This window comes from Lagenorhynchus albirostris, chromosome 15, assembly GCF_949774975.1.
Source record: "Lagenorhynchus albirostris chromosome 15, mLagAlb1.1, whole genome shotgun sequence".
In the NCBI taxonomy this organism is placed as follows: Eukaryota; Metazoa; Chordata; class Mammalia; order Artiodactyla; family Delphinidae; genus Lagenorhynchus; species Lagenorhynchus albirostris.
Window position 1 is genome coordinate 29858979 of NC_083109.1, and position 20322 is coordinate 29879300.

The following is a 20322-nucleotide window of genomic DNA, read 5'->3' on the forward strand; positions in this document are numbered from 1 at the left end:
GTTGCTGTGTGCGGGCTTTCTCTAGTTGCAAGCGGGGGCTACTCTTTGTTGCGGTGCGCGAGCTTCTCACTGTGGTGGTTTCTCTTTTTGCAGAGCACGGGCTCTAGGCGCACAGGCTTCAGGAGTTGTGGCTCGCGGGCTCTAGAGAGCAGGCTCAGTAGTTGTGGCACATGGGCTTAGTTGCTCCGCAGCAACTAAGTGGGATCTTCCTGGACCAGGGCTCGAACCCATGTCCCCTACATTGGCAGGCGGATTCTTAACCACTGCACCACCAGGGAAGCCCAGGATCCCTTACTTTGAGGTAGACCAACTAGTTATTAAAAGCCTGGTCGGGGGGCTTCCCTGGTGGCGCAGTGGTTGAGAGTCCGCCTGCCGATGCAGGGGACATGGGTTCGTGCCCCGGTCCGGGAAGATCCCACATGCCGTGGAGTGGCTAGGCCCGTGAGCCATGGCCGCTGAGCCTGCGCGTCTGGAGCCTGTGCCCCGCAACGGGAGAGGCCACAACAGTGAGAGGCCCGCGTACCGCAAAAAAAAAAAAAAAAAAAAAAGCCTGGTCGGCAAGGGTTGTTTAGCAATCTGCCAGCCAAATGGAAGTGATGGATGAATGATTTCCCCAATTTTGCCTAAGCCAGCATGTCCCAGTTCCACCTGAGCTCACGCAGTCCCCTTGTGGTCACGGAAGGATCACATCCACCAGCTCTCAAGTTCTAACCACCCTGGTCCTGAATTCCCCTGCTGACCAGGCACATTCCCAGGCCTCTGCCCATGCTGGTCCTGCTGCTACAGGGCTCTTGCCCAGATACCCAAGGGTTCATTTCCCCATTTCCTCAGGCCTTTGCTCAAATGTCACCTTCTCAGTGAGGTCTTCCCTGAGTACCCAATTTAAAACTGGAATCCCTCCCCCAGCCCAGCACTCCCTATAGCATTCTCTGCATTAATTTCTCCATAGCACTTTTCACTAGCTAATATACTATTTTCCTTATCTGGTTAACTGTCTATCTTGCCAAACTAGAATACAAGCCAAACTAGAATACAAGAAGGTTTCCCAGTGCCAAGGCAGACCCAGACATAGAATCCCTTTCCCCAAAGCAAAGGCAGCAGCCATACTAACCTGCCGTATTCCTTATGCAGAGTGACCAGAAAAGCACAGAGCTCGCTAGCATGACAGCCTGGGAGGCCAGTTACAATGCTGATAATTACCTACATGAAAGAAAAGCCATGTGGGTTTGTGATTCAACTGGGAGGCAGCGTTGTGCAAGAGGTTAAAAGAACTGACTTCTTGAGCCAGGTTCTATGGGTTTGAACCTCAGCACCAGCACTCACTAGCTATGTGACCTTGGGCTCACAACAGAATCTACCTTGCAGGGTGGATGTAATGATTAGCTAAGTTAATATATGTAAACAAAATGCATGCAACAGTGTCTGGCACATAGCAAACACCATATACAACAATGTAGCGTTACTATAATAATTTCCATGGAGCAGGCTGTGACTAGATCAGTCTATGTGTGGAACAGATAACTAGTGAGAGCCTGCTGTATAGCACAGGGAACTCTACTCAATGCTCTGTGGTGACCTAGATGGGAGGGAAATCCAGAAGTGAGGGGATATGTGCATAAATATGGCTGATTCACTTCGCTGTACAGCAGAAACTAGCACAACATTGTGAAGCAGCTATACCCAATAAGCTAAAAAAACAAAAAAAGTATAATGGAAAATACTGGGCAGAAAGGAGGTTTGGGACAAAAATGCCACAGGCTAAATTGGTGTCGTAAACTCAGCGAAGGAGGGGAGTGGCCTGTGCCTTCCAAGCCACAGGGCCTGAGCTAAGGAAACAAACTGGGTGGAGGAAGCACTTCTCAATCTTGATGGGGAGAAGAGGTGCCAGGCTGCACTTTCCTAATCTTGGCACACGACCACATGAAAACAGGGCCCTCTGCAGGCAGACATTCCAAAGCAACTCAAGAAATTCACCAACAAAGAAGGGGTCAAGCAGAGGAAGAAAGGAACCATGCATTTGCTGAAGGATAACGATGTCAGTGACATAGCATGGCAAGGGCTTCTTTAAGTATGTTTTATTTCACAATACACAAGACTCACTGGGACAGGTCTGGAGTGAAGTTCAACTTGGTGGCACTCATCACTTGAGCTAGTCCCATCAGCACAGAGATGGCTATGGATGCCTCTTTTATGGGAAACAGTTCTCCCTCCTCCCCTCTGACCAGACCCTTAGTATGTATCCCTTTCTGTGCCTGTGGGCAGTACTCCATGTAACTGACTTTCTGTTTATACTCTTCCCATCCAAATTTCTCCATCTTGGTTCCCATTCCTCAGCACCTACGCCTCAGCCTCTCAAATCCCAGCAAACATGCTCACAGCCAGATACCTTCTTACTTTAAGGCCAGTCCTGTAGCACTTTGTTATATGAAATATCAATACATATATTAAAAAAATATGTAAAATATAACATTTTCATTTTTAAACTCTTGCTTAAGGGAAAAATGAGGCTTCTGACTGCTTAATGCTTCTATTTCCTTTTGCATCTGAGTGTCTTCTAGATTTGCACAGAAATAAATGCCCTCTTTGAGCATATTATGACATATGGTTCCAAAGAAATGGTGGGAGGAGTCAAGAGGAGAGGCGTGTGAAGCAGGAGCAGATTAAAATCCACTCTTGGGAAGACAGTGTTTATAAAGTGTCACCTTATCCTGGTGGTGCTAGCAAAGTCTTGCTAACACTTCCCCTTACGAAGCTCAATGTGTCAGGTAAGTCCTTGCAACCAGAAAGAGCTGATGGCATGAGAGTACTGAGCAGGAGTTTGGAAGACCTGGAGGAGCAAGGGAAAGGCACAGCAATATGCCAGGGTTTCATCATTGCTATGGGGCTCAGCTGGGGTTAATGTAGATGCCTGTACACAGTCATTATATAGAGCAGGTTTCATGTGTATCATTACATCAGTATCCAGGGAGGTGGAGAGTCTTATAAAAGGGACTCTGCCTGAGCTCCTTTTGTTAATTGACACTGAAGATTAAGGGAAGGCTATCAGGATTATCTTCCCATGAATTCCCAGCTTATTTGGTGAGCTGCTGTACCTTGTCATTTTCTACTGTGTGAGTAGGGTTGATTTCAGCTTGCTGCAGCAGGACAGGGAGATGGGTCCTCATCATGGGCTCCCGACTAACGCTGCTGACGGCAAAATGCTGGAGAAACCTAGAAAAAGAAAGACAATGCTATTATGTTACCATCACCAGCCTTGCCTGAATGTGCCCATTCACATGATAAACTTATTTAATTGCTGAAAAGAAACCTTAGTGAATATCTCTAGAGAATAAAATTGTATATGGTGTGTCACTACTACTTTTTATAATTATTCTTAAGAAGCTATAAAGAAAGAAAATGGAGCTTAGAAAGCACCAACTCTGAGGTTTCTGACATTTCAAAAGTCAGAAACAGAAAAACAGAGCTCACCCATCCAGCTCTGGGAGTTTGGCTGAGAGTAGCTTTAGAGGACTCCGTTTCTCCCCAGCAGAATGGCTCAGGACACTGAAGAGCTTCTGTGCACTGGAGTGTCTGGAATATCAAAGGCTCACAGATTAGAATTCCATCTCTCTACAGCAAACATACTTTACATAACTTGTTCTGATATTTTCAAGCCAAAGTCCCGTGACAGAGTCAATACTTCTAAAACAAGCATCTCACTGACTTAAGCAAAATTCGGCATTAATGCAAGATGACTGGTTTGCCCACATAGGAAGCCTGGCCTAAAACCTTTGGTAATACTACAGGTTTCTGATTCTTGGTGGATTTCATCTCTCTTGACTTTTGTTCCCCAAGGGCACTGGCTACCTGCAAGTTGGCAGCACTGGAATGATTGTGTCGGCCCTTTCAGAAGCCAGGACCCCTGTGTTACATAACACAAGTCATCCTGCAGAGAGAGCAGACACACACAGCCTAGGGAAGCAAGCATAAACACTGAAGGCAGCCACTTACAATCTCTTTTGTTCCACAGATAATCCATCTTCCTGGATCACTTTTAAAGACAGCCCTGAGTTAGCCTGCTGTTGCCAGGGGGAGAAGACCTAAACAAAACAGAATTTGAGCAAAGAACACTTTAAACCCAACAACAGGATATGGAACCCACATGGGGATTTGATGGCTGTTGAAAATCTAGACTGTCAGTACAGAGAAAAACCATCATAACAAACAAGTTTGTTCCAAAAATAGAGGCCTGAAGCAATTCTGTTCTGTATTTTTAAAAACTAGAATTTCTTTCTGGATTCTTCTCCCAGGGATTCTGCTCCTTAAGAGGCCAGGAAGCACAGAGGAAGGTATCAGGTAATACTGTTCTGGCAGCAGGGGCATGTTTTCCCTGGTGATAGGGCCAGACAGAAGGAGTTCAAGCAACTCCTGCCTAGAGGCAGAGGAATAGCTGAAGAGAATCTCTAGGTTCCTAGACTGAAAGGACAAGCACAAGGAGGTAGAAAGACCAGCTGGCAGTAAGATGGAGACACAGACAGGCCCTAAAAGCCGCTCTGCAGCCAAGGCCAGTTCTTGCCTCCTCCCTGTTCTACGAATCTATCCTGAGGGAGGGACTGTCCTCTCAAAAGCTGTTGCACCACACCTTTCCAAGCATTTCCACCAGAATAAGACTGGCCATTTGTATGACTCTGGCTACTGCTTGGTCTCTAAGTAGGCTGTATAATTCTTGGTGAGCTCCCTCACTCGTGCAATCTGTGCTGAAAGCCTATGGTGTGCAGCCTGCCAGGTGGAACCACTTGCAAGGGCAGGGCCTATGAACCATGGGGAGGGAGAGTTTGGGGTGGGGTAGAGAGCTCTGACCCAGTAGGTTGGGCCTAACAACTCAATAAAGTAGCTAAAAGGAAAATGAGTCTAATTATGACTTATAAGGGACAAAGAATATTTTTCTTAGAAGTTAGAAAGCCTTTTGTTCAGTTCCTTTAGGTTCTCACCTTTCAATGGCAAGAGTCTATTCCAGAACCCAAAAAGATCAGAAGCAGCCACCCTCACACCAGCCCTCCCAACTCTCCCTCTCAGCACCTCACTGTTAGCCCTGAAACATTGCCTTACCAACTAAATTGCTAGGAAAAAGGGTAGTAATTGTTTTGCTGAATAATGATTGATGTTACCTCTGAGTAAAATGTTTGGTATATCTTGGATTTGGGGAAAAGGGCAATCATCAGAAAATTGTTTGATCCACGGAAATGAACTGGAAGATGGGGAAGCAATGAACTTTTGAAGTCTATCAGAAGGGCAGCAACAATACTGGTGGAATCCTAAAGAGAAAAAGAGGGAGCATCACTGAGAAAAGCCATATGCATGATACAAGCCCTCATATCTACTGTCAGAACACATATGGTGAATGTCAGTCCAGTTATTTTCACATTACGTGGTTTACTGGGATTCAGTTATAGATGTGCTTACCCACACCCAGTTTTAGGAGATATAGGAAGTACAGGGTCTTTTCTCCTAAACTGAAAATATCATCTCTTCCTAGGATATTAATCCCTTATCGGATAAATGATTTGCAAATATTTTCTCCCATTCTGTGGGCTGCATTTCACATTCTTAATAGAGTCTTTTGATGCAGAGAAGTTTTAAAATTTGATGAAGTCCAACTTATATATTTTTTTCTTTTGTTGTCTGTGCTTTTGGTGTCAAATCCAAGAAACTGCTGCCTAATCCAAGGTCACGAGGATTTACTCCTATGTTTTCTTCTAAGAATTTAATAGTTTTCGTTCCCACATTTAGGCTTATACTCCATTTTGAGTTTTTTTTTTGTATACAGTGTAAGGTAAGAGTCTAACTTCATTCTTTTGCATGTGGATATCCAGTTTTTCCAGCACTGTTGGTTGAAAAGACTGTCCTCTTCTCATTGAATGATCTTGGCACCCTTGTTGAAAATCATTTGACCATATAAGCAAGACTTTCTTTTTGGGCTCTCTATTCTGCTCCATTGGTCTACATATCTAATCTTACACCAATACCACACTGTTACAATTATTGTAGCTCTGTAGCTAGTTTTGAAATTAGGAAGTGTGAGTCCTCCAACTTTCTTCTTTTTCAAGATCATTTTGGCTATTTTGGCAAGGGAGTCCCTTGAGATTCCATATGAATTTCAGGATGGGTTTTTTCATTTCTGCAAAAAACGCCATTGGGGTTTTAACAGGAATTGCCCTGAATCTATTGATTGCTTTGGGTAGTACTATCATCTTATTTTAATATTAAGTTTTCCAGCCCATGAACGTGGGATGTCTTACCATTTATTTAGGTCTTCTTTAATTTCTTTCAGCAATGTTTTGTGGATTTTGGTGTTTTAAGTCTTTCAACTCCTTGGTTAAATTTCCTGGAATTGTTTCCTTAAGAACCGTTTCGGATTATTCACAGTTTGGGTACAGAAATGCAACTGTTCTTTTATCTGTTTATTTCATATTCTGCGACGTTGGTGATTCGTTTGTTAATTCTAACAGTTTGTGTGTGTGTGTGTGTGTGTGTGTAATCTTTAGGAATTTCTACATATAAATCATGTCATCCATGAACAGAGCTACTTTTACTTCTTTCTTTCCAATTTAAATGCCTTTTATTTCTTTTGCTCGCCTAATTGCTCTGGCTAGGACTTCCAATACTATGTTGAATAGACGTGGCAAAAGCAAGTATTTTCGTCTTGCTCCTGATCTTAGAGGAAAAGGTTTTTTTTTAAAGTTAGTTTATATATACTTTAAAATTTTTATTTATTGATTTTTGGCTGTGGGCTTCTCTAGTTGCAGCACATGGGCTTAGTTGTGTTATGTGGGATTTTAGTTCCCCAACCAGGGACCAAACCTGGGCCTGCTGCATTGGGAGCATGGGGTCTTAACCATTGGACGGCCAGGGAAGTCCCTTTTTTTTTTTTTTTAATAATTTAAGATTTCATTATGAAAGTTGTATGTTCATTAAATAAAAATTTGAGAAAAATATAAAAATAGAATAGAGAATAAAGGTTAAAAAAATTAATCCAAGGTCCCATCACCCAACTCCAACTACAGCTAACATTTTAGTACTTTTCCTTCTAGTCTATTCTTCCTATTCATTCATTGACTTCCCTTTTTTATGTATTGGGAAATCATATTCACTTTTACAGTTTCATATCTTGCTTTTAAAACTTAATCTACCATTCGCATCTACCATGTTGTTGTAAACTATCTGTAAACGTTTTCAAAGGCTGCATCTGACTCCCCTCTTAATCCACCACTATGACTGGACATTCATATTATAAATTCCACTTCACCTTTTGTTTACTTCACTGTACCTTTTATCTACTCTTTACTAATTTACATTAGTGGTAATTTACATTAGTGGTAGCATGCATCTGATGTGCTTCCACGTATCTGTTAACTAACCTCACGTCCTCTGAACATCCATGACCTGGCACTCAGTGTTTTCATGTTGATAAAGTTAGAGCTCTTCATAGAAAAGAAACAGCAACTCATTTTTTTTTTAATCACCAAAAACAGTTTTCCTGGTTTGTGTTTTTGTCTTTTAATTCCCCTTTTGAATACTTTTTAGAGTTTTAAATTATTAGTGTGATAAATTTTATGCTACATCCATACAGTGGAATACTACTCATCAATAAAGCAATAAAAAGGAAAAACTATTGATACACACAACAACATGGATGACCTAAAAATCATGTTGAGTGAAAAATGCCAGGCTCAAAAGGGTACAGAATGTATCATGTCCATTTATATAACATTTTAGAAAATGCAAACTAATCTACAGTGACAGAAAGCTAGTAAGTGGTTGCCTAAAGCCAGAAGCTGGGGGAAAAGATGATCTGCAAAAAGGTATTAGAAAACTTTTGGGGGGTGACAAAAATCTGTATCTTGACTGTGCTGGTGGTTTCATGAATATATACATCTGTCAAAACTTTAAACAGATACAGTTAAACTGTATGTATGTATGTATTTATAATATATTTTATTCAATCGAACATATCCAAAATATTTTAAATGTAATCAATATAAAAATATTATGAGATATTTTACATGCTTTTTTTAGGTATAGCTGATGTACAATATTATATAAATTTCAGGTGTACAACATAGTGATTCACAATTTTTAAGGGTTATATTCCATTTATAGTTATTATAAAATATTGGCTATATTCCTTGTGTTGTACAATAAGTCCCTGTAGCCAGTTAATTGCACTTAGAGTATATTTCAATAAATTATCAGCAAAAAGTTAAAAAATCCTTAAGTGGTCAAATCTGATAAACTGTTTCTTTAGAATTTCTTGTATCATTTCTAAACTTAGATTAGAAAGTCTTCCTGTCCCTAAAGATTTAATAAATATTCATTTTTATATTCTCCTTAACTGGACTTATTGTGGTGATCATTTAATAATATATATGTCTAAGACAGTAGATCTTAAAAGTTCTCATCAGAATCTGAAAAAGAATGGATATATGTAAATGTATAACTGAATCGCTTTGCTGTACACCTGAAACTAATACACTGTAAATCAACTACACCCCAATATAAAATAAAAATTAAATTTAAAAAAGTTCTCATAAGAAAAATAATTTGTAACTATACCCTTCTTTCTACTTATGAAATTTTAAAATATTTAATTTTCTCAGAAGTTTATTTTCATTTTTGATATGAGTTAAAAATCCATCCCCACCCACCCCAAAATTAGGTAACTTACCATTCCAGCCCTTAAGTTTCACCCTTTCCTTCCTGATGTTGGAAGACTCTTTAACCTAATTAATATCAAATATCAAAGCTTTCACCTAATATAGCCATCTAACCTGTCTGGTTGGTCTGTCTGCATTTTTGAACAGCCTTTAAGGAACCAGGTTCTATGTGGAAGAAAGATATAACTCTTTCTGACTTGCTCACATAATTCATTTTCAGAGCTATCTGACCAAACCACTTTACCCGGTCTCTGTCCCGGCTCCCAAACAAGCTGGTTTTGAGGCTGAGACCACACAGGGTGGAGAGCCTGCCCTCTGCTCTGGTGTCACACTGTGATGAGCTGTGCCCTGGCCAAAGGGTACAGGCTAGGAGAAACTCATAGCTACCCCTATGGCTCACAAGAGCCTCTCCATGACTTTCCTGCCTGCCTGCCTCAAGGGCAGTGCTGGTTCCTAACATCCTGCCCTGTGGTGGTAGAGGGAAGACAGGGAGTTATTTGATTTTCCCTCAGAAGTGTGAGTATCTTTCTGAACATCAAAACCATGGACTGTAAAACACCTACCCCATCATAAAACAAAACGGAATTCATGTGATCCTTGGAAATGATGATATTTCCGTGATGACGGTCAGAAAACAGAAGTCCACCAGAGAAGAAATGTACTTTCCCTGGAAGGAAAAGAGATCTGGTAAGAGCTGGAGGGCTGGATTCTGGGGGCCAATATCACAGCGTTCTTCCTGCAGGTTCCAGGCCAAGACAGAGTGGTAACTAGAGACCATCTGAAGTGCTTAAGTTAAACAATCTTTATGCTGAGAACTGTGCTCTGAGAAAGCCAATGTACCCTCCTAGGGCCTCAGAGAGAAATGAGGCATCAGATACAGTCTTTGCATAAGAATTAGAAAAAGCAACAAGTGAGTAAGTTATCAGCTGATGGAGAGAGGCAAAATTCACATTCACTTATGGGTGTCTTCCAGGGAAATACACTAAAAAAGACTTTGGGTATATCTGCTCCATTACTGAGTTTATAGATGTTCCTTTCTACTATTTTGGCAGAAGCTGGCTCAGCTCTGAAATGACCACATCTCTCACATAAGGCCCAAGAATGGGCACTAAGGCATCAGTTGTTGAAAGAATGGTGAAGGGTGCTTAAGAGCCCCTTGCCAGGAAAGGAACATGTGAGTTAGGCAATAAGTGAATTCTACAGACACTGGAGGCTGCTGTTCTGTAGTTCCCAAAAGCAAGATGGATGGGAAATGGACACTGAGTGTGGGTTCCTTAGAATAAGGATTCAGGTTTAAGGAGAGCTGCTTGTTTCCTGGGTGGCCAAGGTTACACAGCAGCTCAGTATGGGCCCTAGGGAGTAGATCATAGAAATGATGGACACTAAGGTGACAAGGGTTAAGGCTGGGCCTGGGCTTGCTTTGGAGACCCAAATGAAGCACCCAGGCCACCCATAAGACACCTAGGTGAAGCTGCTCTCTGGAACGGTCCAAGCTGGATCCTTCCTATTCCTGTAATAGCCTTTCTTTCCATGTTTTCACAAACAGAGAAGAGATAGAGTATTTCTTAGAGCTCAAGGCACAGGCTTGGGGAGAACCGCCAGTATCTTACTGCTAAGGCAGAGGACATGAGACCAAGAAGAGGGACTGATTCCTTGAGCTGTAGTTCTAAAAAGGCAGCCCCAAAGCTGTGTAAGTTGTAATGACAAGAAGAGCAAAGGCCAAGTTTTGAAGGTTTCCTGAAAAGGTGGGGTTTCAGGAGGCAGAGAGGGGCCTAGAGAGTATGTGTGCTTGTGTGTGTGCATGTTAATGGGGGGTGGGGAGAAGTGGGGGAGGTGGAGGCAGTTTTTAGGTACTAGAGGACGGTTTGAAGCCTGAATCTCAACAAAAGAACAAGACAACCAGTCAGCGGGAACTAATGCCAACCTTACCAGCCAGCCCAGTTCAAGGCACTCAATGGTTCAAGTCCTGTAAGTCTCCTACCCTCTAACAAGTAAAACCTAGCCTCACCTGCACACAGTCTTGCCCTATGGCCCTCTTGAGTGGAGGCTCCTCATGCCCCAGCCTCATCCTGCACCCATGCCAAGGTTCATCACTGCTGTTCCCAGACCATTCCCTCCCAAAATGGCACAATATTTTCATTCCCTCAGAGACTCATGCCCCTCCTTTCCTTCACTGCTCACATCTACTGCCCTCCTAATTATGCTACAACACTTCAAACAGCTTCTGAATGTGTTCACAGTCTTCTCTTCCAAAGCCGACACTTCCATTCCCTCTGAGAGATCAGGGGGTGGGCCATGCCATGCTCTGGCCTCGCTGCTCCTCAATGCCAGTTCCATACCAGTAAAGCAGCACCCAGAATGTCTTAACTTCTGAAATCTTCAGCTCCAGAACCTACTCTCTGACTACAAAATGCCATCATACTTTTAACTATCTCACTCCCCAAACCTCATCCCGTGATGTCACTGAGCCTTTGAAGCCTTCAGTTCCCCCATTTTCCCTTATTGCTCAGAAATTTCTGACTTTCCTCTCATCCACATTCAGGGCCAATCCCCAAGGACCAGACAAACTTTTTTTTTTTTTTTTAGCGGTACGCGGGCCTCTCACTGTTGCGGCCTCTCCCGTTGCGGAGTACAGGCTCCGGACGCACAGGCTCAGCGGCCATGGCTCACAGGCCCAGCCGCTCCGCGGCATGTGGGATCCTCCCGGACCGGGGCACGAACCCGCGTCCCCTGCATCGGCAGGCGGGCTCTCAACAACTGCGCCACCAGGGAAGCCCCAAGACAAACTTTTGATCTCTGTTTTGTCAGGGAAAGGGATGGGAACAGATTTTATTTAGTATTTACTAAGCACCAACCATGTCATATACATTACAGTTTTCCATCTTTGCAACAACTGTAAGAGTTAGTATTATTTTTAGAGGACTGATGGGAAATTCAAGCTTAGAGAGATCTTCCCAAAAGTCATAGAACTGCTTGATAGTGGAGCCAAGTACAGAACACAGGTTTGTCTGATGCCAGGGCACTGTGCCATGCTAGCCACTTCAATTCTCTTTTTTCCTTTACTTCTGCTCTACCAACAGCCCATTTGTGGCTAATCTGATGAGGCACCTTCTCTGCTTGCTCAACCTCAACAAGCCCTCAGTGCTGCCTGGCAGTCCCACCACTGCCATCTCCTTCCATCAACTCCTCCAGGGCCCAACCAAAGCCCTTAACACGCTCCTAACACCACAACTTCTTAAACTGCAGCCACAAGATCACTCTACCTACTGTTAAAGAGGAAAGAGGGGTCAACAGGTGTAATCAGGTAGAAACTGCTCCCCTACCTACTGCTTAGTATCTGGACCCTTCCATGTCCTGGGCTCACCGTCCACCTGTATACCTCTAACATGAAGCTTCTCAGGAACAAGTACCACTCAAAGGCCTCCTGGACAAACCTCAGAATCACTCCAAAGCTTCCAGAAAACAGCACATATCTGAGAGTTGGTACATTCCAAGTAGTCACTGGGAAGATGGGAAAAGAAGTGGATCAGGATGGTCATCTCCAGCACTTCTTCTCCCCCTAGATTCTAAAGCCTCAAAACAAAATGGAAAAGAGGCAGAGAGAAATTCACAAGGCAGTGCTGGAAAAGTACTCACTATGGGGCCTGGCCCAGGGCAAGAGCTGATTTTAGTACTGGTGCAGACTGTTCTGTGTTGCAACCACCCTTTGCTCTGGGAATAGTAACTCTGTTATTATTCTCAGGGCACACATGAGATAACTGAAGTCTCTCACTGGGTGGTCCAATGCCAGTGCCCCAGTCTCTTAGATCCTAATCCACTTGAAGTAGTAACACTTCCAGTATCTGTTCTGGACTTGTGACTGTCAAACTGTTATCTGATAGGACATGCCTTTGCAAGGGCTTCTCAGTGACTGGGGGAGCCAATTCCTGATGAGATCTCCCTGGCTCCTTAACCAATCCCTGGTGCCTTGCTTAATGGGCTCTTTCATTCCTTCTCCATTCTGTGAGTCTGAAAACCCAAGGTAAGAGGAAGTTCCCCCTCAGTACCCAAGAAGTAGCAGGGGACTACAGCAGGGCTGTCTTTGACTGACCTCTACATCCCCGGACATCTAACAGGAACGAGCCCTCAGGGCAAAATAAGACACCAAATGTTAATGAAGAATTTGGCTTTTCCTCCTTCAGACAACTGGCTGTACAAATAAAAACCCCTGGACTTCCCTGGTGGCGCAGTGGTTAAGAATTCGCCTGCCAATGTAGGGGACACGGGTTCGAGCTCTGGTCCAGGAAGATCCCACATGCTGCGGAGCAACTAAGCCCGTGCGCCACAACTACTGAGCCTGCACTTTAGAGCCCTTGAGCCACAGCTACTGAGCCTGCGTGCCTAGAGCCCATGCTCCGCAACAAGAGAAGCCACCGCAATGAGAAGCATGTGCACCACAACGAAGACTAGCCCCCACTCGCCACAACTAGAGAAAACCCTCATGCAGCAAAGACCCAACACAGCCAAAAATAAATAAATTAATTAATTAAAAAATAAATAAATAAAATAAAAATCCTCCAATGGTCCAGCCTGTGTAAAGAGGGAACATTATCACTGCTGGGAAAATATTATGATGCAATGGCTGGATAATTTTCCTTCTGTGTGTGTGACAGTATGTGAAGTATACACATACGATTTAAAGAAAAAAACCTGGGCTTCCCTGGTGGCGCAGTGGTTGAGAGTCTGTCTGCCAATGCAGGGGACGCGGCTTTGTGCCCTGGTCCGGGAAGATCCCACATGCCGCGGAGCGGCTGGGCCCGTGAGCCATGGCCGCTGTGCCTGCGCGTCCGGAGCCTGTGCTCCGCCAACGGGAGAGGCCGCAACAGTGAGAGGCCCGCATACCGAAAAAAAAAAAAAAAAAGAAGAGAAAAACCTAAACAACAACAAACCCTGATGCCTGTATATGCACCACTCAGCTTAAGAAATCAAGTATTCCTAGTGCCTTTGAAGCCTCCTCAATGTCCTTCCTCAAAGGCCCTCTCTCTTCCACCCAGAGGGAACCAACATCCCAAATTTTATGTAGCTTTACCATACTTCAATGTATCTATAAGCTATATATGATTTAGTCTTGTATCTTTTACTTTCATACAAATGGAATCTTAATACATGTGTTCTTTTGTGACTTGCTTACTTCTTTCAGCATCCTGTTCCTGAGAGTCATCCACGCTGTAGGTAACACGCAACTGTGGGTAATATGTATGTTGTAGGTATATGCTATATAATTCATTCATGCTCAGTGCTGCAGAGAAATTTCTCTTTTAAAGTGTCCCTCAACAGTTTCATATCAGCACAAGGGAACACATGAGAGGGTGCAGAATGAAGCAGATGGCCACTGCCTGGGCCTTCCCATCACAGGAAGGTGAAACTCAGTTTGGTCACCAGAGTTCTCAGACTTTATGTGTCAATGGTACCAGCATCTCTGCTCCTCATTGCTAAAAAATCTCTGCCTGATGGAAAAAATACTCTGGAATCTGTAAATTGCTACAGGGATAATGAAGGTGCTGCCCGAGGGCCAACCATTCACTGAGGCTTGTAGGAAATAGTAGATATATGGTCAAATGATATTCAACAAAGGTGCAAAGACAATTCAAAGTAGAAAGGAGAGTCTTTTCAACAAATGGTGCTGGAAAAAATGGATATTCCCATGTAAAACAATGAACATCAATTCATACTTTGCACCAGATATTCTGCCCATTCGTACCAGCCACAGTGGAAAATCTCATACTTCATAGGGATGGCAGGTCGTGTTCTCAGAATGATTTTGCCTCACTACCGGGGTAAAATTAGTCCTAAACTAAATGCTGCTCTGCTTCTTGCCTAACAAAGCTTAAAAGACAGGCCCAGATGATAAGAGTAGAAGAGAAATAGACCAGTTATTATCACTGTATTCCCTATGTTCGCGGCTAGAGGAAAGACTGAACCATGTTAACCTGAGACATGAAAGATGTAAAAAATGTCTAAATTGAACTTCTAGAGATGAAAAATACAACTTCTGAGAAGAAAAAAACACTGGATAAGACTAATGACATGACAACTGTTGAGAGCTTAGCTACTCCGTGGTACTGCTACCTCAGCATCCATCTTGTTTGGCCAAGCGGCCTGCACAGGCCTTAAACTGACACTAGCCCCCTCATGCAAGCGCATGCCCTAGACAACAGCCTGCAGAGTCACAAGCAAATATAAGTTCCTGATATGACTTTCCCAGAAGCCCTTGTCATCAACAGTCTCCCCTGCCTCCTTAGTGCCTTCGCCTTGTATGCCCCTTATATAAGACCTCCATGGAGCTTACCAAAATTCCACTCTTTTTGGTTTGAATTGACCAGTTTGGCCTTAGCCAAAAGGCTAAGGAATCCCAAAGCACTCCAACCCACAGACCCTAATAAAGGCAGGTACCCAGGTCCAGCCTGCACCTTGCCTTGACCACTGCCCCCTGCCCCCCACACCTCCGTGTAGCCCCTCAAGGCATGCCATTTCAATTTCTTTTGTGGTCTTTTGTTGAACCTGGCTCACCATCCAGCAGCCTGTGTTCCGTTCAACAAATGTTAATTTAACAAACTCATAACAACAATGTAGAACAAAAGATTAGTAAATCAGAATATGTAGAAACTATGCAAAATAAAACATAAAGAGAAAAAAGACTAAAAATAATTGTACAGAGCATCAGGGAGCTGTGGGACAACTTTAGGCAGCCAAATGTATGTAATTGGAATCCTTGAAGGAGAGGGGAAAAACTGAAGAAATAATGGCCAAAAAATTTCCAAATTTGAGGAAAACTCTAAATCCATCAATGCAAGAAACTAAATGAATCCCAAGCATAAGCAACATGAAGAAAACCACACCAGTCACATAAAGATCAGACTGCTTAAAATCTGTGATAAAAAGAAAGAAAATCTTAAAAGCAGCTGGTAATAAAAGACACCTTATATAGAAAGGAACAAAGATAAGAATGACAGTAGATTTCTGCTCAGAAATAATGTTAGTAAGAAGACAGTGGAGTGGAGCAACATCTTTAAAGCACAGAAAGAAATGGTCAACCTACAATTCTTTACCAAGTGAAAATATCTTTCAAAAGCCTCAGGGTTGGGACTTCTGAAATGGCTGTGAGGAGTCTGGAAAATTCTCTCCCCAGGAAGCAGCCATAAAACTGGACTGTCAAAAACAACTAGTTAAGGACTCTGGAAACGGACCAAAGTTATACAACAAAACTGAGAAGCATTTAAGGAATTCTACTGAAGCTTGGTAAGAACAGTGGAAATCTATGGTATTTTAGCTTGGGGCTATTCACATTACCTCCCCTCCAGCTCTGTGGTGCAGAAGTCTTATGAAGGAGAGAGGCTGGCCTGCTGGAGTGGTTGACTTTATCTGGGGGCAAAGCACAGAAAATTCCATACGTAGGGATATCAAAAACCAAAGCAATCCAAATGGCAAACATGGGACTTCTCTGGTGACGTGGTGGATAAGACTCTGCGCTCCCAATGCAGGGGGCCCAGGTTCGATCCCTGGTCAGGGAACTAGATCCCACATGCATGTCACAACTACGAGTTCATATGCTACAACTAAGGAGCCGGTGAGCCTCAACTAAGGAGCCCGAGAACCGCAAATAAGGAGCCCGCCTGCCGCAATTAAGACCTGGTACAACAACAACAACAACAAAATAAATATTAAACAACAACAACAAGTGGCAAACATTCAGGGAAGACCAACGTACCAGAGATCTCAATGCTGGCTGGTACAATCAGCCAGAAATGTAACAGGAAAATCAGAGGATTGAGACCATAGATGGCAATTATGTCTTTACATACCACAAGAAAGATGTGTTGTAAGGCACTGTCCTGGTGCCAGGTGCACCAAGAGACAAGTACAGGAATGCTCATGAGAGCACTGTGTGCAATAGCAAAAAACTATAAACAACCCAAATGTCCATCAAGAGTCAAAAGGATAAACAGCATATTTTCATACAAAGCAATCCTATGGAACCATGAAAATGAATGAGCCTTACGGCTACACACAACAATCTGGATGAATCTTAGGACCAGAACACTGAGTGAAAAAAGCAAGTCCCAGAAGAACACGATAGAGTATGATCCTAATTTGTATTAAATTCAAAAATAAGACATTGTTTAGAGATATAGGCATATGTGGTAAAACTCTAAAGCAGGCTCCTGAGGATTAGGTACTGGGCAGCTTGCCTGATCAAGGTCAGCAGGGTAGGGAAGAGAAGGGCACATAAAGGAAATGAATGAAAAGGAGGCTGCATAACAAAAAGTCTTTTGATAGCAGAAGTCACTAACTGGGAAAGGGAAAAGATACCAGAGCTGGAAACATTTCAAGGTAAAGCAGGTACTATTCTTTTTGTCCATAAGTAGTTCACTGGGCCATCCCTAGACCAAAAATCAAAAGACCTGGACCACCCCCCGAGATGTCACCACTAACTTGTACTATAACCTCAGACCCATTTTTCACCTTCTATGGGGCTCAAGATACGAAGATCAATCAAGATAATGCATGCTGATGAGCTCTTTAAATGCCTTCAGAGAATGGGAACAGATAAATCTCAGTCTCAACTCCAGGCATATTTACCTAGATCCAAATGACATTTAAGCTTCAGGACCCCTCACCTGCTCAAGCCCCTTTTCAAGGCCCAGAGAAGAGACTTAACCCTTCTGTATGTACTATTTTTCCTTAAGAGAGCCCTGAAGTGGTATAAACTTCAAACCCTATAAAATTGACCTGAGCCCTGAAGTGGTGAAATGCTAAATACACAGCCAGAGGATACTCCTATTTAAATTCTCTGCTCTACTGAAATTTCCTGCCTCAGAAAACCATCTCCTAAATTCAAACTACATTTTCCTCAGGAACTAAGAAAGTGTGAAATCTAAGCTCTCAAGTGTGTGACTAACAAGGCCCCAGAAATTCCTGGCTTTATTCGTGTGTAGAGACCTCAGGATACACTGAATCTTGCTGGATAACTCAATACAGTGTAAGATTATTTTTCTAACAAGGACTTTTGCTAAGAAGGTGCAAACTAATTTTGGCAAATATCCTTGCTAAATATTATAACTGGCTCAACTATGACACAGCACAACCACCTCTGTGTTGTGTCTACAAGCTGATTTTAAAACATTATGCAACTTTGCCTCAAGGCTGGGGGTACTGTCACACACTCTCCTGTCTTTGGCAAATGTTCCTAACTTCCTGGTTTTTTGCACCAGGATCTGGAGAGGCAGAAATGCAGGGGGCACAGCATGATAAAAAATGCTACCTGGCATTTTGTGGATCGAAAACCAGGACTCCTTGTGCTTTATCTTCTATGACAACGGAGGAGCCAAGTTTAACCAGTGATCTGAGAACATGGAGAGCAACCTGTCACTGGAGAGAATATTTTCAAGAAGAACAAATTATCTAGAGAGGGAATTTGCTTAGTAAAGGATGAGGAATTTGTGGAGTAAGTCATAACTCCTCTTCCACAAAAAAGGCTTATCTAACAGGGAAAGAATAGGACTCATAAGAAAATGTTATTTTGAGGAAACCAAAAAGGAGCATGGAATGAATCCCCAGGAAATCCATGTAAGACCAACACAGTTCTTGAGAATTCTACATCAGCAGAAACACTGCCAGCTTGGACTGAAAGGGATAGAGAGAATAGAAAAATGAAAGGAGACTGTTGGATCCCCAAAATTCTAGCGGCAAGAAGCAGGCTGATAAAACTAGTCAGCTACAAAGTGCCACCTTCATGAAAAGGAAGGACGACAGAGGTATAGCCACAGACCAGAGGGCAGAGTCATGAGCCTAGAGGGCAAAACTAAGAGTTTAGAGGGTAGAACCAAGAGCCCAGGGGGCAGAACTAAGGGCCATGGAGGACTATTCCTAGGCCTTGAAACCTAATCTAGGAACTGGAGTTTGTCTAGCTGAATTTCAAAGCTGCCTTGGGGTTGGGACTCCTTTTTACCTTTCATTTTCCCCCCTTTTTAATATGAATGTCTATAACTGTTATCCTATGCCAGTCCTACCTTGTATGTTGTGAGGGCAGGGGCAGATAACTTGCCTCTAATTTCACAGGGCTACAGATGGAAAGGAATTGTGTTCCGGACCTGTACTTTATGAATTAGCTCCAGAGCCTCACGTACAGCTGATTTAAATAATCTTGATGATGAGATTATGGATTTTTCAGTTGGTGAGATTTAAGACTGAATTGTTACCATAATGGAATGAGGCTTGTGGGTGGGGGTGATTATATCTTGCATGTGAGAATCGTGGGGCCCAGAGGGCACACTGTGATAGGCAGAAATTTAAAACAGCCCCCATGATCTTCATCCTCTTAGGTTACTCCTGTATTCATGTAACAGTATATGGCAAAAGGGAGATTATCTGATTGGGCCTCCTCTAATCACATGAGCCCTTTATAAGCAGACTTTTCTCTGCCTGGTAGAGGAGGAGTTCAGAGAGATTCAAAGTGTGAAAGAGATTCAACACAATTAAGGTTCTTTGTTGCTGAGATGGAGGGGGTCACAGGGCAAGGACTCCTGGGAGGAGGAGTTAAGAGTGGTCCCAGTTGATAGCCAGCAATGAAAGAGGCCCCTCAGTCCTACAGTCTGAAGGAAATGCACTCTGCAAACAACCTGGATGAGCTTGGGAGCAGGTTCTTTCCCAGAGCCTCCAGATATAAGCCTGGTTAATGCCCTGACTTCAGTCTTACGAAACCCTAAACATGAATCCAGCAAAGCCTTCCTGGACTTCTGACCATAGAACTGTGAGAAAATAAATGCATGTTGTTTTAAGCTACCGAATTTGTGGTAATTTGCTACACAGCAGTAAAAAACTAACCCAGGTTTTGTTTTGGCCCAACAGAACCTATTTCTGGACATGTGGCTGCTCTAGCCCATTCTAAGAGCAATCCTCAGGCAGCAGCAAGAGGACCAGGTGCAGTTCTGGCACCAGTCCTTTCTAGCACAAGTTTCCTCATCTGGAAAATGGACAGATCAAAAGAGAAAGCTTTTGTAAGTAAGAAAGAAAGTAAGTAAGTAAGTAAGAAAACACTTCTACACCAACAAGTTTTTTCAGATATCAGATGTATTATTAATTACAACACTCATGTTGAAACCTGTGAAAGAGGTACCCAGACAGAGTCAAAAACAGAAATGTCAGAGCCGCTCACCTTCCTCAGGCCAAGACTGTTGATTACTAGAATAAAGATACGCCCCTTCTCCTCTAGTTAGAAAAGTGCCCAGGAAACACTCATCTCCCTTTAAAAAACAAACACAAAGAGCAGGTGATTTACAGCATAAACATTCAGAGAATCAAAAGTCCTGCCCAAGTTAGTCCATCTACAGAGGCTGTTAAGTCAGCCTCAGATTTACCCAGCTTCTTTCATGGCCTTTGGCACTGCTTGGCTCTTTGCCATGTTACTGGTATTCGTGACTCGTGCTGAGAAAAAGAATGTTAAGGTCCTCTCTGAGTCTAGGCACCATGGTCTACAATGCTTGTTCATGTTCCCGTAGATTTATATCCTCTGATAAAAGAGGCAGCTTCTCCTTGGCCTAAAGCCTTGACCTCTTAGCTCTACATGTCTAGGCCAATTTGAGATCTGCAT

At 43.0% G+C, this 20322-nt stretch overlaps 1 protein-coding gene across 1 annotated transcript in view; it reads right to left on the reverse strand.

Annotated features, from left to right (window-relative positions):
* Positions 1 to 20322, reverse strand: part of DNAAF9 (dynein axonemal assembly factor 9) — a 148538-nt gene that overhangs the window by 39126 nt on the left and 89090 nt on the right. Inside the window, exons 20-26 of the mRNA XM_060123316.1 lie at positions 19888 to 19975; positions 9257 to 9360; positions 5148 to 5294; positions 3991 to 4079; positions 3469 to 3570; positions 3093 to 3210; positions 1112 to 1200 (exon numbers count right to left, since the gene is read on the reverse strand). Coding sequence (XP_059979299.1) covers positions 1112 to 1200; positions 3093 to 3210; positions 3469 to 3570; positions 3991 to 4079; positions 5148 to 5294; positions 9257 to 9360; positions 19888 to 19975 — 737 coding nt within the window. The remainder of the gene's footprint in view (positions 1 to 1111; positions 1201 to 3092; positions 3211 to 3468; positions 3571 to 3990; positions 4080 to 5147; positions 5295 to 9256; positions 9361 to 19887; positions 19976 to 20322) is intronic.